General features: G+C 39.9%; 1 protein-coding gene across 6 annotated transcripts in view; it reads left to right on the top strand.

Annotated features, from left to right (window-relative positions):
* CPED1 (cadherin like and PC-esterase domain containing 1) overlaps window positions 1-17,344 on the top strand; it is a 151,130-nt gene that overhangs the window by 126,709 nt on the left and 7,077 nt on the right. For 3 of the 6 annotated variants that reach the window (XM_074599241.1, XM_074599053.1, XM_074599154.1), the window contains 5 exons: window positions 3,154-3,290; window positions 12,362-12,582; window positions 12,843-12,944; window positions 13,143-13,230; window positions 15,821-15,967. In XM_074599241.1, the coding sequence (XP_074455342.1) occupies window positions 3,154-3,290; window positions 12,362-12,582; window positions 12,843-12,944; window positions 13,143-13,230; window positions 15,821-15,967 (695 nt within the window). Of the gene's footprint in view, window positions 1-3,153; window positions 3,291-3,740; window positions 3,870-5,805; window positions 5,852-6,131; window positions 6,239-12,361; window positions 12,583-12,842; window positions 12,945-13,142; window positions 13,231-15,820; window positions 15,968-17,344 lie in introns of those variants that run through there. The other 3 variants (XR_012588886.1, XR_012588890.1, XM_074599338.1) reach the window with 3 other exon arrangements.

Genomic DNA, 17,344 nt, shown 5'->3' with positions numbered 1-17,344 from the left:
CTGCTGTGAAGTTACAGTAGGAAAAGTTTATAATAATTGGATTAAAAATGCATAAATTTGCACACATAATTTAAAAAAATCTATAAATACAAAACCTGCAACTATTCTGTTAGCATTAAATGTCAGTGCTTCCTATAAACATGAGTTTATCTCCATATATCCTTGTTCTCTATTTTTTTTACATTTGCCACTAACCTTTAGCATATACCAAAATGGATCTGTTTTTTTCTTAATATACCTAGAGAGCTGTTGAATATAAACCAAACTATTTGAAACAAGCTTTTCAAAAGGTACTTATCACTTTCAGTTGCCAAAGTTTAAACTTTTATTATTCAGATGTTTCAGCTCCTCAATATTAATTTTATATAGTTCTACTTTTCTAGTTTATTACCTAAAACCAGATCAGCTCGTAAATGTATAGGATGTTAAGAAGAAAATTCTATAAAATGAGGGATCTCAGATGTTGCAGACATTGACAGAAATTTTATGTATTTGGTTTGAAAGAAAAATTACAATGTCAGGAAAAAACCTGCCCAGTTTTCATATAATTTTTAAATATAAACCATTGCCCAAACCAACTTTCGGATCATTTAGGAAGTATTCTACAGCAGTGGTCTGAGTCCAGACCTCAAACCAATCAACCAACCAACCATTCTGTCCCTGCTCTGTTAGTCAATGGTTACTCAACTTAACTGTTGCACTTGATGATCTTAAAGGTCTTTTCCAACCTAAATGATTCCATGATTCTATGATTCTGTCAAAAGGCACAAAGCAATAGAAGGTGTTTGCCTGGCACGTATTGCTGTGTTATCTGAGACATTGCACTTTTCAGCCTCTTCATATGCCTGCTATGAAGCTGGGAATGACTGTTTAGCCATGGATTGCAAAGGGAGCGCAGAGGCAGCCAAGGGCAAGTGGCGATACAAATCTTGGAAAGTCAAAGTATGCCTGGCCCCACTGGCAGCCAGGAGGCCAAAACGTGGAGCAAGGGACCTGAAAGCCAAAGGAGGGCCAGCATGAGAAAGGGATTCACAATGGCCAGCACTGGAGGCTGCCAGAAAGATTAATTGTCCTAATTCAGCCCTCAGTTTCCCAGCTGAGCAAGATATTCAACTGGAAGAGCACTCCCTGCTCCAGAACTTGGTTATCCACTTTGTACCTTTACGTAGACTGACTTTAATGCCTATATCAAATGTCTACATAGGACCAGGGACCACAGTTCAGGTCTCTCTTCTCCCCCTAAAATTACCAAGTTACAATTATGCTGTTTTTCTGTCCTAATGGATTTTGAGCTTTAAAGTTGTCCTCAGCTAAGAAGAAGAGGGAGGAATGTTGTCCCTAACGACAAACAGCTAGGTGATTAGGACACAGACAATGCAAGTTTGAAACTCCCCTGAGCAAGGAGCACTGGGCAGCTCCATCTCCCTGCTTGCACCCTACCACCATGGTCCTGATTGTCCCTCCTCTCCGTCATTCCTCCATGCTGAACAGAGCTGCTTGCCCTGCGGGGAGCCTTCAGGAAACACCCACACCCATGGGAACCAGGGGAGCTGGGTTGTGCTCACTGACCCACAGCATGGTAAAGTCAGCATCCAGGCTTTTGTTTAGGTTCAGTCTGCCATTATTTGCTCCACATCATCTACAAGAGTAGCTGAGGGTGGGGTGAGCATTTTCTGCACGGGGCAGAAGTAGTGGCAGCTGTGCAGGCTACACAGCAGCTGGAGCTGCGTGGTCGTAGCACCATGGGATATATTCTGCCCTTAGATGTGCCAGTGCGGGCTCCCATACAAACAATTCTCAATGTTTTTCTTTAGAAGGACTTCTTTATCTGCTGAAACAACTCATCCTGCTACTTACCAAAACATATTCGCGTGGGGCTTTTGCTCAGTGCAAGCGCAGGCTGCATCCCTGGAAATTCCCTTGCTCCTGAGGTAGCAGCTGACTCTCCCAAGGCTACTGGGATCCCACAGGGTTGCTTCACTCAGCCTCCCACTCAGTCCCTGGCCTGATAAATGTCGATAGGCAGCAGCCTTGGTTTTTTGCTGTGGCTTCTTGTGTAGCAGCAATCTATCACACCCAGCGAAGCACACCCAGCAGAGATGCTGTCTGTCTGTGACGGTCACAAACTCTAAGGCCAGGTCTGCTCTGCAAACATTTGCTTTCGGAGCTGTTTGCTGGGCTGCGGTGAGAAGCCTGGCTGTGCTAGCAAGGCTAGATAGCACTCACACAAGGACCTGGGTGCCCCCGCGCTCTTCCTCATATAATGCTTTTAATCAGAGCAAAAGCAGGTTTTGCTGGCAGAGCTACATAGGCACTGGGAGATGTTGTCAGGACACTTGTAGGGGCTAGAAAAAGTGTTTCTTGTGTTGATCTGAATATAAGGGCAACTCAAAAGTTTTCTGTCTTCCTTCAGAGGTTAAATCCTTCAAACTTCCAGAGGGATTTTGGAAATGAATAGCTTTAAAAAAACAAAATGACAAAACCATTCAACTTTAGGTAAGAGATGCCCAAAACCCACAATATACGAAGTAATTTTTGAAAATAGGCTCTAATAAATCATATAGGTTATTCACCTCACCTTACTTTCACTTTCTGAAATGTATATGTGTAGCCTGGAAAAGTCCTCTGAATTCTCACAAATTAAAGAAATTAGGATTTTCTATGGAAAGTCATCCCCTCTCTTGCTTCGTTTTTCTAACAAGGGTCTCTCAAAGTCTAGCTTCGACCAGCTACCCAACTTTTAGATGAGATGAATCTTGTAGATGAAAACGAATCTTGTCTTTAGACACTTCTGAAGGTGAATATTTTCTTTTCACATTCATCCTCCTCACCTCCTTTCCCTTTCTTATATCCCTTCTGTGGAGAAAGGACAAGCTGCTACAAGAAAGGCAACATGAACTGAGAAATGAACCCACAAACTACTGTCAATTTGAGCATTTGCAGCTCTTTCAGGGAAAGGAAAAGCTACCACCATAAATGAATGAAAAGGGCATATAACACAGAGGAACAAAATTATCTCTTCAAAGGGCTGGGGGGCATTTAATTTAGGGAAAACTCCCGTGACAAAATACTCAAATATATCTTGCTTGCTGTATAATAAAGCTACTCACAAAAATACACAGGAGGTGCTGACATCCCACTGATGTTTTCCAGGGCAGTGGATTGTCCCTTGCCTCAGCTGCTCTGACAATAGGACCTGTGACTGGAGAGAAATAACATGGCAGCCCCACGGCTGCCGATACTCTGTGCTCGCCAAACCTGAGCTCCAGCGCTGTGTGGAGGGCAGAAAGGTATGTAACAGATTTTACGTGTTAATTTTTTTTTTTTTATTTACCTGGCTATTTAGTGTCCTGAAGCTTTAAAAACAATGTTATGATTGATGTGTAGGAAAGATCCCTTTTTATTATAACTGGAAAAAGATTCAGATGGAAAATCCACATGGATGAAAAGCAGCCAGTATCTATAATTTAGCCTCATATGCAGACACGGTTGTCTGCTGCCATTTTGCATAGGAGCTTGGGTTACACCAGTGGAGTTTCAAGAGCTACGGTGTTTGTGGTTACCAGTTAGACCTGCAGTGAGTATCCAAGGTCTGTAAATGGAGGACAGATTTGCATTGTTGTCACAGTTTTTCTCACACTTGATATGCAAGTTGGGTTTCTTCTGCTGCATACCTAATGCATGGCATTGCTTGTGCACACTAATCTTACCAAGTCTTCTTGCACATTCTTTTCTTGTAGTGAAGCTTCTAAGGTGGTTGCTTGGAAATACAAGGTCTCCTTAATAAGCATGCTATGACTGTAAAACTGTTGAGAGAGAGCTCTGATCTGAGGCTCAGGTACCTTACTGAGGATACAAGTATCCAGAAAGTAAGTAATTAATTGTTATAAAGATTTTTATAGTGTATTGTCTAGGTAACAAAAGAGTAACTAAAAGCGGCATTTTGATAAAATCCAAGAGCGTTTCTATATAGAAAAATACAAAAATAATAGCCTTTCAATTAACATTTCCTCCTTTTCTGGTCATTTCTTTTCCTGCACAAAGTCCTTCATTGCCATTTGGCTTCATTTCTGCCTCTGTTTTTCTCCATTGCTATGGAGCTGTGGGTTTCTCCTAGCATATTTTTTCTAAAAAACATAGGTTTGTATGACAGAGGAGAGGCTTGATTTGCTCCTCCTGTACAAACCAAGCACTTTTGGATTGACCACAGCAAAAAATACAGAAGAATTTGATAGCTTTGCTTTGGTCTTTAATTTCCACAGGCATCGGGCTGCTTCAATAAACAAACACCCTTTGGTCAGACAATTGAAGGATAGCAGAGGAACAATATATCATCATGGCAGTGGATTGCCAGGGTATTGCTGGGAGGATTATGCTGACATTCCCACCTCCTGAACCCAAGCACTCACATTCACCAGTGTCCAAAACAGGACAGCGTTTGTTAAGGGTCCATTAAAACCAAGTATATGAAATGAACGTTTGTGAGCTTGATCCAGATTCCACTGTGTTGTGACTCTCTGGGGTCACCGGCCTATTCTAGTGTCAGATGAGAGCCAGATCTCATGTGATCTACATTAACACCATGCGAGAAAATTTTCTGTAAAACTAATTGCACTTGTTCCCCATTTTTCATCTTTTGCAAAAGTCTTCTGTCATTGTCTGGTAACCTTCACTGCTCTGTAGAAATCTGCTGAATCACTCCTATTGCCTTTGCACAGATGTCCATTTAACTGGTTTATTCTTTTAAAGTGCTCACTCTAACCTGTGTTCCCCTTTTGGTATATTTCTCCTAGACCTTTCCCGCCGATGTTATTTTTGTCATAACTTTGCAGTGGTTTTAACTTTGTGTGGCATTTTGCAACAGCATTTTTGCTTCTTTCACCAAATAAATAAATGTAGAGCCTGGACCAACTCCCTTGTGTCAGTAGAACGAACTTAAGAACTACGAGACTTTCTTCATACCTAAATCACATGAGGAAAAATGGTCCTCTGCTTGGGTGAGGACCATTTTGTGAGGACCATTGGGTGATAAGGTCCTGATTCTGCCTGTGATTAAGGCAAACTTTAATATTACTTTACATAGTCTAAGCAATGTAGTAGAAAAAGTATTTTTTTCAGGTGCTCACTGAAAGGGACTTTTGCCTGTCAGTTGCGTTGTATGCTATTATGTATTGTTAAGCAACCTGGATCTTTTATAAGGGAGCTGTTGAGTAGCCAGCAAGATATAATTCTTGTGAACAAATACATTTTTACTATACAAGAGATTTTGGTAACCATCTATAAACACTTATATTTCCTAATTTGTGATATTAGTTTTAAACCATTATATACCTTTTCTTTAAGCAGTACAGAGACCACTGACTTTTTAAACTAACGACATCATAGTTTCCATAATAAAATAAGCAGAAGGTTTCAACACTGTAAATTTAAGCAGATTGCAAAAAAAGCATGAGTGCAAAACGTAAGGGCAAAAATCATCAACCCAAGTGAGGACACTGAGGTGATCTAGAATGCTGTTTGATTTATATTGTCATTTGCTGAAGTTAGCTAAGAACAACAGAACTCACTTGTGTCCACTTCTCAAAATGGGCTCTACTGACCCGTGTGCCTCTGTATGCTGGGATTTTTTAGTAAGCCACTACACGGAATATTCAGCTTGCGTAACTCTGGTCTCTGGAGTTCAGAATCCTTTACAAAGGAGTCATGTATCATGATCTACATCATCTGAATTCTTGCTCAAAGTTTATTCTGAACTAAGGCAATAAAACCTCCATACACCCTACATAATTACCAATCCTTTCTTAGGAAAGCAGAGACATGTATGTCTGAAATGTCTTTGGGTCAAATGACGTCATACCTTCCGTCAAAACACTAACAGCCCTCTATGACTGAATTTCACTTCTGAATACCTTCATAAAAAAATCAGTCATGCAAGATTTCAGCAGGAATCACAGGTAAAGCAAGTAGTGACATTTGTGATTCACTAGGCTTAAGTCTCTGATTTTTGTCCTGGAAAAATTATAATTTGGTTTCAGAAATCTGATCCGCTGGTTTTACTTCTTACAATTAAAAACATCATGATAAGACATTATAAATACTGTGTCTGTGATTATGTCTTCTCTTTTAAATAGGAGGTGTTAATCTCTATGCCACTGTGAAATTCCAACTATGATAAATGCAGGCTGTTTTCTTATGCGCCCCTATTAGTTTTACATGAAAAAAAAAAGAAGAAAAAGAAAAGAAGCCTACTTGTGTTTCTACCTCTAATGAATGTGAAGGGAAGCATGTAATGAGTTAACCGCTGCTGTGCTGTGTCCCTGATCACTTCAGCAAGTGATGAAATAAGATGAAAAGTGAACGCTCTTTTTGGCTGAAATGCAGCACGTGTAAGATCAACTGTATCTTTAAGTGCAATTATTCTGTTTTTCTCATGTTACATAGAACGGCAGTAAAATGCTATTCAAATATGTTTCTTGCTCATTAATTTCTTTTATGCATTTGTCAATCTTTCTGAAATATGTTTATGGTCACCCAAACAGAGCCCTTCTTTATTATCTAGAGCATAAATAAGCCTTCAAAAATGCTTTCTAATTAGTTTTCTAACTCCAGGCTGCTTTTATGTCATATTAAAATTGATTTGTTTTTCAGAGCTCATCTCTAAAATTACCATCTCCTTTCTCTATAACAGAAATTCATTTTCCCTGACTATGACTTCCAGTTGATTTCACATCATCATTAACTGTTATTTTAATTTGTGTGCCTATAAAACTGTGTTTGAGCTAAGTTGTTTCTGTCTCATAAAAATGCAAGACCACCTGTAGTGAAACAATAACGCTCAGATTGGTGGAGACATGAGAAAAGGATATACATCCACAAAAACTGTTTATGGGGCCTTATTTTGCTTTATGATGTGTTAGCAAGACTAGTCAGTCATATGTTTGCATTTCAGGCACAGTAAACAGGCAAATCTTGAAGTGTTGAGGCTAAGGTGATTCTGGCTGAGTAGATTTTCATTCAGTCCACTTTTAATATCAACAGTCCTTTTTCTCCTCCATTTTAAACTCTAAGAGTAGTGAGATGCAGGCTGTCTTCTTCTTAGGGAACTCCACATATAAGTCCTAATTGAATCAAAGAAATAGGCAATCATAATAAAAATATTATATCTGTATTATATTGGCTCAACAAAATCCTCTGTAACTGTGGTTAATGAGTTTTTGCTGTAATATTTATGCAATTCTGTTCAGATATGATGCTTTGATTTTTGTACAAGAACTTTAAAAAATGGGTGAAGGAAAAGGGGTTCTAACAGGTAATTATTTATCCAATTAGCAGCATATAGAAAGCTGGCCTCAATAGCAGGGGGGATATGTATTTTGTTTATCATTGAGAAATACTACTCGGAGTTTAGTCTTATAATAAAGTACCATTGAGTCATGTGTAATTAAGAACAGGAAATATGAAAAGGCAATATTTGCTGAAGTACTTAAAATTCAGCTGTTAAAACAGGAATCTTAACTTATAATTTCTAAATAATATTTTAAAGTTAAGTAGTGTTTTAGACTTACAGGTGTTTAAATTTCCTAAGTGTGGTTAATTTATAATGATAGGTCTGGTTAAGAAGTGAATTCCACTATGCTTACACAATCTTTTAAAGCCTGTAAGCTATAATGGAATTTTTCACACCAAACATTTGCAAGAGAAGACACTGAAAACATCTGTCTGCATGAAAGTGTTGTTCTTTGTCTGGTAAAATTACAAACTTATGTATGCCTGATCCTTTAGTCATCCTGCAGACAAATCCCCCATTGACCTGAACAGTACATGACTCAGCCTTGTGCCAGACTGTAAAGGAATTTTCATATTCTACACATCTGAGCCATCATTTTCCTCGTTATTGTCATAGAGCTAAATACAGAATCATCCCCAGAGCCCCTGGTTCAAATCATATTAAACACTACATGGCACACACAACTATAGTAAGTTCATGCAGCTGTATAGAAATAAATGTGGCCATAGCTACCACGCATTCAGTTACATTGAATGATTATTCTAATTCATCGAAGCTCTTGTGTTAGTTGTAGGACATAAGGTTTCTTTCTGGGGCTAAACACCACTTACTTTAACCTTTGAGTCTCGCAAGCATTTGCTGAAAATGAAGCTGACTTGCAAAAGGTGGATGCTTTGAAAGATGCTTTCTGGTGGTCTGCATACTGGGGAGTTGGACTAGATGATCTCTGGAGGTCCCTTCCAACTCTGAAAAATTGCATGATTCTGTGATACCACAAGAAAATGTGTTTGGCCAGCTCTGTGCAAGGGCAGTTTGAAAAGCAGGTAGAATTACCTACAAATGGCCTCCTCTTCCACATGGATTTTCTGTGGGGAGAAGCAAAAGAAGAATCTGTTTATTTTTCTAGGATTTACATGTCTCACAGCATGGTTGGACCAATAGTTAGAAGCAGATTGTTGGGTGCAGACAAGGTCTTAATGAATGGGTGCTCTGTGTGTGCAGATTTGATGTACTATGCATCCATCAGCCTGGGATGCATTGGGTTACAAGGAATGCACACCCATCTTTCTAGCTGAGATCTTCTCTCTGCATATGGGAGAGCATTCCCTTTAAAAGCCCAGCACACACAGCCTCCATAGTGTGACTGCTGATCCCCTCCTGTGACAACTGCAAAGAGCTCTCTATCAGAGCTAGAGGGCAGGGACCATAGATTTCACATACTGCAGTCCTAGTTTTAATGACGTATCGTTCAACAATGCTGTGATTTCACTGTGAAGAAAAGTAGCTGGAGTTAAAAAGGTTTGCATGATTCCAGTGATACAGTCCTGGTATGGACTTGAGCAGTCAAAGACCTCTTGACTGAAATCTAATATGGTTATTATAATTGACATCTTTGAGGATAACCTACACTTCTGATCTGGTTTTCTGTACGACCACAAGTCCACTTTGTCTCATTTCTCTCTTCCCCACTTACATCAAGTCTTAAGTATTCTCTTAGCAGATTATTTTCTGAGTATTCAGGTTAATTTCCCTAGTGAAATTTCCTCACCAGTGTGATGTTGCCATCTGTCTCATTCCTGACTCATCCTGCTCGGCCACACCTTCTCCTAGGAATAAGTATACATTCCCAGATGGACACCCAGACACTCAATTGCATTAGCTGTCTGATCTAATTTCCTGACCTTCTGCTTTACCTTCTCACAAAAAGCTCACTTAAGACTGAAAATGGAGACGTTCTGAGACTCAGAACTCACTCCTTCAGAGATGGGCTGCGTGCAGTCTTGTCAGTCGTGTGATGGTATTTCAAGAAGCATACCTGAGCCCTAACAGTTATTTTGTCCAGTTACACTGACTGCTCTAAAGGAATCTGCTCTGACTTCTTTCACCCCCTTCATGTTCTCAGAACATCAGGCAACAACAATAATACTATTCCAATGCCCACATGATATTTTCATATGGTTCCCAGCGTAATGGCACTTAAGGGCTAGAACTGTCACTGTGAGAAGTGATCTTACCTACCTTGTCTCTCCTGGTACTGGTTTTAAAGAAGTATGCCATCCCATCTGCAGACCTGGCCAGCTAGGTACCTCAGAGCAGACTTGAAAACACACTTATGGATCCACTGCTTACGTGTGTGTGCATCTAGGAATTGTAAAGCCCTCCAACGCTGAAGTATTTAATAGTGTAAATTGAGGGGCTGGGGGGTTTGCTCTGGTTTTGACGTAAAGAAAAAATGGGAGAGAGGCTGATGAGTCTATCTCAGTCTTCGATGGTCTGCGATGTTTGAGACACTGGAAATATTTAGAATGATACTTCACACTTAAATTGCTAGAGAATACACAGTGTTGGCAAAACTAGACATCTGTGCCTCATGTTCATTGCCCTTGGCCATGGCTCTTCTCTCCTTTTTTTCCACAAAAAGTGTTGTTCTGCCATTTGTACTCAGTGGTAGATGTGAGTAGACCAATTACAGTTACAAGGAGAAAATATCAGTCAGAATCTTAGTCACAGTAGAATGAGTGAGATAAAAATGCCACATCTGCCAAATCAGTGTAATTAATAGCTGAATATGTTCCTTTGCAACTAGAAATCCCCATGTGCAATGATAACAAAATGGTATCATATGTTATTAGAAGTAGAAGAAAAACAATCTAGCATGTTCTACCAACTGCTCTATGTGTGTAACTTAGTAGAGCCTGTTTGTTATTCTGCTAATGATGTTCTGTGTTTTCACAGAAATGTTCTCACCCACATTGCAAGTTAATGATATCCTTGCCTGCTAATATCTGAGAACTGCTTTTTAAATAGATACACATCTACATACTACAGTGACGGACTTAAGAAAGGGAGATTAAAAAGATGTGGATACAGACAGACTGGAGAGATTAAAAGATTTTGCAAGTTAAAAGAATTGTTTAAAACCTCAAGTTAACCTACTTTAGAATTAGGACATATTGTAAGTGTGGTCTGTCTTCCTAATTGTAAATAATAGTGTGCATGTTTGTGTCTGCCAAAGAGGGAAAGAGAGAATACCCAACCAGTCCTTCCAAGGATGCAAGGATCCTTGACTTCTCTGACTCATGTTATGCTTGGTTTAAAGGGGTTTCTTCTGACACAATGTGAAAAGAGTTGGAAATCCCCTTGCATGTGAGGGAACTCCTTGTGCAGTCCAAGAATAAACAGCAGCTGTTTAAGAATTTACTCTGTGAAGCAGCTTTGAGAGGTCCAGGACAGGAGGTGAAAGAGCCTCGGTGCTTGTTTTAATGATTGCTACCATAAATAATCTATCTAAGACTTCTCTGCAGCCCACAATGGGGAGGCATGGGATGTTCAAGTCCTTGTCATGCCTATTCTTGGCCATCGAATCAGATCGGGGAATGTTTATCTGAAACTGCTTCTCTTCTGTGGGAACTGTCATCAATACGCTGTTGTGGCTTATTTTTACTCACAATAGGTTCATAGTGGGAACTGGAATCAGTCTCTAAAGCTGTGACATTCCTGAAGGAAATAGATAAATAGAGATGTATTAGATGAAAGAAGTCCCAGATGCCTTTACCACGTAAAATCTCTAAGAGAAGCTTTGGAAATGTACAATTAAACATGTAATCTTGTGCAGTCTGAATTTTATTTGCATAACCAAATATTCAAGGTGGAAGTGGTAAAGCATCAAACCCCAAATCAAATTTCAAAAACCAAACAACAACAACCGAACTTAGAGGGTGCCAACTACCCTGAGTGCCAGAGGAGGTAGGAGAAGCAGTATACTGCTGGGCAGAGAACAGGACTGTTACTGTGTTTTGGCTCTGTGGGGTTTCTGACTCCCAGTTTTACGTTTATGCTCCTCTGTGTGGACTTCTGGCTGAGATGACTGTGGTAATAACTGATTACGCACACAGTTTCATTGGCAAACCACAGTGAACCTGGGTTCTCTTCCCCTTTGGACTTGTGTCATTGCTTACATGTTCTCTTCAGCAGGAGGAAATGCTAGTCCTATCCACTAAAAATAGGGCAATTACATTAAAAAACCCCACATATTAAGTTCTGTGGTCTCCACATACAGAGATGTTTGATTTGACAGGGGAGTCTACAGAATGGGTAGGAGCAAGCTCAAATTTGACTTCTTCAGTCATTTGCAAGTTCAGAGTAACCCAGCGAAGACTGCTGATACTTGAAGTTCTTCTGTCATTGTGACAACACTTCTAACTCCCTTCAGGCCATGATGCTTCCTGGTGGCCACATCACACAAGCCAGGACTCTATTCAGATTATCTGCCACCAAAATAACCCTTTTTTTTTTTCCCTCTCTGAAATTGCAGAAAGCCCATCTCTCTACAAATAAGGCAGCAGCTGCATCCATTGATGTGTGAGCGTGTGTGTGTTTGTGTCCCTTTAGTGTAAATTCTAATGAATCACATTTATGGAAGACAGACATTAACCAAGACGTGCTGTGTAGGAACAAACCACATGAAAAACTGGAGGAACGAAAGCAGGAAGTTGCAAGAAATCATGAGAGGCTCTGTAATAGCAATTGGAAGTAAATAAAAACTTAAGCAAAAGAAATTATCAGCAAGGATGAAAAATGCAGGACTAACTGTGCATCTAGAGCCATCTATAACCCGTACTTTTTGTCTTTGAAACATATAATATAACTTTTTGTTAAGCAGATCACACAGATTTTACTAAAGGAGGACTTTAGTATTGAGGTGTCAGGGCTGGAGAACTGGCAGCTCACAGAAATATTTCTTGAACGTTATGAGAAGGGTATAAAATCCTCCAGACTAGCTGTATTCTTTTCTTAGCTTTTGGAATTTGGAGTGTACAGCTTCTAAGTCATATCTTTTTTTTCTATCCAAAGATTCTTTTTATAGGTGACTCAACTAACCGAGGGATGATGTACTATCTAATAGAAAGAGTGAATAAGACTCTTCAGGAATGGCAAAAGACTCATGATGTTAAATGTTACCATAATATCAATGAGGGGAAAACCTTTATCAGTTACTCCTACTACCCCCAGTTTTGGATGAATGCAAACCAGAGACCAACTTTTGAAAAAGCACTAGAACAACTGTTGCAGAGGTACCGTACAAACTCTCTTGCTGGCTTGTTTGTATTCTTGTTCTATTCACAAATGTTTAACACATTTTACAATTAAAGTCCGTAAACAATTAAACCTAACGTGTGCAGACCGTATTGTGTGGTTGAAAACCAGCAGAAAATGACATCAAGCCTCTGATCAGGATGCCAGATACAGTTCACTGAAATGCAATGCAATGCAGTTAAAATGTTTGCCATCTGTTTTAAGGCAACATGTGTTGTTTTTCCTCTCTGGATTTCAGATCACGTCCCCTGGAGAATACAGACCAGACCGTATTAATTGTAGGTGGCGTTCAGTGGCTTAATTCCAATCACCTGCAAATTATCCAAAAGGTGTTGAACAGGTAATGTTATGTGCTTGGTGTTATTCCAAGTCTTGATATGCTAAATTATGAGAAACAACTTAACCAAAAATTTTAAATACCAACATTTCATTTGTTTTCTCATGGGTGCACACTTAATGGACTTTGAAAACATAAAAATTTAATGTCTTTTGATGTGTCTGTTGAGTAAAATGTGTATTTTTTTTTTTTCCCAAACAGGGAAAATCTATCAAATATCCTGGTAATTATCAAATCCATAGGGATGGGCTTTCACCTCCCAGTGGATGGAATACATTCTCTGTCACAGGTAATCTACAGTATATTTAGAGTGCATTTTCATGGAAGACTTGTCATTTCAGCAATAATTTTGCTATCTGGTCAAAATATGTTGCAACCTCTGCTGAGCAAGCTTCAAGTGGATCAAAGAAAGAATAATGTTTGTATTTGCTCATACGGCTTGCTGATGCAGATTCAAACCGATTTGCCTCATTTTGTGGATTCCGCTGCAATCAGAGCACCGTTTCAGATGCCGTGCTCAGTCAGATGTCCCAGGAACCAGAAGAAGCTCCGACATTAATCCTGCTGCCAAAGTTGAGAAATCGAACTGGGGGTAGGCAGATTGCTGGCCCTCGTTGAGTGCTGGCCCTCCCCAGGCTTCCTCCACGGTTACTGCTGGCTCAGATTCACTGTTCTGGCTGCATCGCACAGCTCTCCATAAATCTATCTTAACCAACCTATTGAAGCCAGAACATTACAGAGCAGCTGGAATGTACCGGTGAATCTAGCGTGTGATTTGTATGTTAACCGGATGTTACAGTCAGTTTAAATCATGTCCAAGACTCTCAGAGCAATAGGTGGGCTCATTTCAATGTGCTGTGTAACCCATTCAATTCAATATTTTTATTTACAATTTGGTCGGTAGTTTTCTGTTGAACACATACAAAATGTGTGGATGTGACGGGGCTGGGAAGGGCCGGAGGGCAGAGCGGAGTAAACGGTGCCTACCAGCGCCGCGTGTAATGCTCCAGCTATTCACAGGTGTTGAAAAGAGAAAATTATTAGCTTTCATAGTTTACGTACAGCGCTCCTATCGCACTAGGGACTGGCGCCCATGTCTTTTTGCAACCATAACACACTGCTGTATTCAGTGTGTGACTTACTGTCACTCTCACCCTCCTTTTTGCTATGGAGACTGCCCTGTCAGATTTTGCCCATTCTTTCTTTCTAAGTTAGTACTATCTATCTGCCTTGTCTTCACCAAATGTCTTCTTATTGATTCCAACCATTTCCTTAAATTATCCACATGACCAAATTAGGATACAGTAGGGAAATGATTGGACTTAACATGAAGAAATGTTAGAATCATAGAATCATAGAATCGCTGAGGTTGGAAGGGACCTTTAAGATCATCAAGTCCAACCTTTAACCTATCCTGACAAAAGCCACTTCTAAACCATGTCCCTAAGTGCCCCATCTACCCTTTTTTTAAACACCTCCAGGGATGGTGAATCCACCACCTCCCTGGGCAGCCTATTCCAATGTTTAATAACCCTTTCAGTGAAAAAATGTCTCCTAATATCCAATCTAAACCTCCCCTGACATAACTTGAACCCATTTCCTCTCGTCCTGTCACTTGTCACCAGGGAGAAGAGGTCAGCCCCCATCTCTCTACAACCTCCTTTCAGGTAGTTGTAGAGGGTGATGAGGTCTCCCCTCAGCCTCCTCTTCTCCAAGTTAAACAACCCCAGCTCCCTCAGTCGTTCTTCATAAGGTTTGTCCTCCAGACCCCTCACCAGCTTTGTAGCCCTTCTCTGGACACGCTCCAACACCTCAATGTCCCTCTTGTAGCGAGGGGCCCAAAACTGAACGCAGTACTCGAGGTGGGGCCTCACCAGTGCCGAGTACAAGGGGATGATCACTTCCCTAGTCCGGCTATGTTGTCATAGCTGCTGCCATAGCTTTCAGGGGAGTTCAGTCCTAGGAGGAAGAAGCAGAAGTTTGACCGAAGGTAGGTGAGGCAAGGACAGAAAGAGCATTAAAGGCTTCCCAGGACCGCCTTTTTCTGTTTCTCATCCAGTAGTTTATAAAACTCCAAAAATCAACTACAGTGCATAACCGACATTCTTTTCCCTTTCAATATTGGAATCATATGCCAAATTACCCCTGTGGTTTGGGTGCTCTGAACTTCTGGATTACCCCAGCTACTCTCAAAGCCCTTCTGTCTTCAGTGTCAAATCCACTGCCTTGACAAATTTATGGCTAACCTTTTTTCTATTCCTGGCCTTCCTGCAGTGTCTTGAGAAATAATAATCTGTTCTTCAGTATAACCATTTCTAAGATACTCATGGCCCTATACTCCTTTTTAAGCAACAGTCTCAATGACTTTGATTTGAAGCTGGATTTTTCTTTTACAGGAGCACTTTCACCATTTGTTACAGACAACTTTATAATAGGATTATTTTTTTCTGAAATACACCTCATGTTAGCTGAGTATATATTAAAAAAAGTTACCCAGTAATTATATTTTAAACATTAAATTCTTTCTATGAAGGAAGTTCCACAACTATTGAAAAGTAATTGTAGCTGGTGCTAACTTGATTTTAATCTTGATCTTACTGAAATCAACCTGATTTGTAGTGTAATTGAGGGAAACATTTTCAGATTGTCTTGTAACTATTTTTGTGCTGCAAAACCAGTTCTAAGAAATTTCTGAAAAAATCTACAGTAGTCTTGGAGGAAGAGCTGCTTTCAAGAGTGAATTTACAGTAATTCAAGTTTGGAATATACATAATTGCTTTATGTAAAATGGAGTTTTGCTATTCATTTCAGTGGCAGAATAAAATAACCTTTAAACAGTCATTCTGACAAGGCATTGCAATATTTTATCTGTAATGCAGGCAGAAGTGCAAAACTTGTGGAATGAAAACTTGGTTATTCTGGATACAGCAAAAAATTTCGGCTATGAAGTTGTTGACACCTTTGTCATCACCATGGGACGTTACAAAGAATTCCTGCAAGGGAAGTGTGGCTGCCATTTCCATGAGGTAATAGTTGATGCTTATATCAATCCCAGGTATTTAAGAGAGATTTTAACTGTCAGGTGGCTAGAAACCAAAAGGTGCACAAAGGGATTTGCATTCATGACTTAAAATTAGGTGTGAATAAAAGCTGTGGAGAAGCAGTTTGTATGGCAGCATTTAGCCCTTGCTGCTCAGAGTGCAGTGCTGCCCGAGGAGGGGCTGAACTGATGTCGTGGTGATTCCTTGAAATAAAAACCAGAATGCTTTTCTGCAAAGGCAACCTGTATAAAAGGGTGTTGCACAGTTTCCAGGTTCTTATATTATTGCTATGCACTATATATCTCTACTGCTTCTGCACGGGCTCACTTCATCTTTTGCCACACCTCAATCTCTTAAGCCTTCCTACAGACTCCCATCAAATCAGAGGTACATTTAAAATGGAGCTTAAAATTGAAAGACCAGTCTTACTGCTGTATATCACTTTCCATGTATCTGAGAAAGAGTTATCTGGGATAGTTATAGTGACTGACTATACAATCACAAATCTCATGCCCATAGTTCTGTTTTCTTATTTGTCTGAAATCTATAGAAGTTCTGTCTTCTGTTTTATAACAGCTGGACTAGCGAAACAGGGACATGATAAAATATGAGTAGGGCAATTGAGAACATATTCTTCTGTCCATTCGAAGTTCTGGTGAGGAATCTTCACAATATATTAAAAATGACAGGACTCCATGGATTAAATCAAAAATGAATAAGCAAACACATTATTATATCTAGGCACAAAATCAGCCCAGAGGCTGCCAAACCAGTGAAACTCAAGAGTTTGAAAAACAAGATATTTAAAGTTTTTCTGGTTTCCCTTAAGATGTATTTTGAGTATGTGGTATGTCTTTTTATAGTGAGTGCTCTTCCCCGTCAGCAAAGGAGGGATCTGTTTTAGTTTTGGCTTTCTTGTATAGCGTTTAAGAACTGTCACCGAGATCACCAGAATATTCCTATAGCTTCCAACCAAGTCCTTCCTCGTACCCATGACACCAACTTGTTTGTACAAAAGGACAGGTCCCGGGTTCCCATTTTGAGTGGTCAGTCTGCTGAGAATCCAAACACATCTTTCATTGCCCTAATGAAGACCCACAAATATTACATTACTCCTTTTGGAAATCAGAAAAAGCTTTGGGGAATAAAGGAGACTCATATCTTTCCAGATGCTTAGCTCCTGATTCCCAGTAAAAAATATTTCTTCAGTGAAAACTGGAATCATGCACTCATAGTAACCCCGTGCTGTAATTTATTGCTAGATCTAGGGACAGAGAGGCCTTCTGGTACCTCTATAGAAAAAGTCATGTTTAGGACAGGAAGACGTTGCCTGTGATGCTACAAGGATCTTCATTCTTATGA

This window comes from Larus michahellis, chromosome 1 (assembly GCF_964199755.1).
Source record: "Larus michahellis chromosome 1, bLarMic1.1, whole genome shotgun sequence".
Taxonomy (NCBI): Eukaryota; Metazoa; Chordata; class Aves; order Charadriiformes; family Laridae; genus Larus; species Larus michahellis.
The sequence above is the reverse complement of the archived record's forward strand: the minus strand, read 5'-3'. Positions and strand labels throughout refer to the sequence as shown.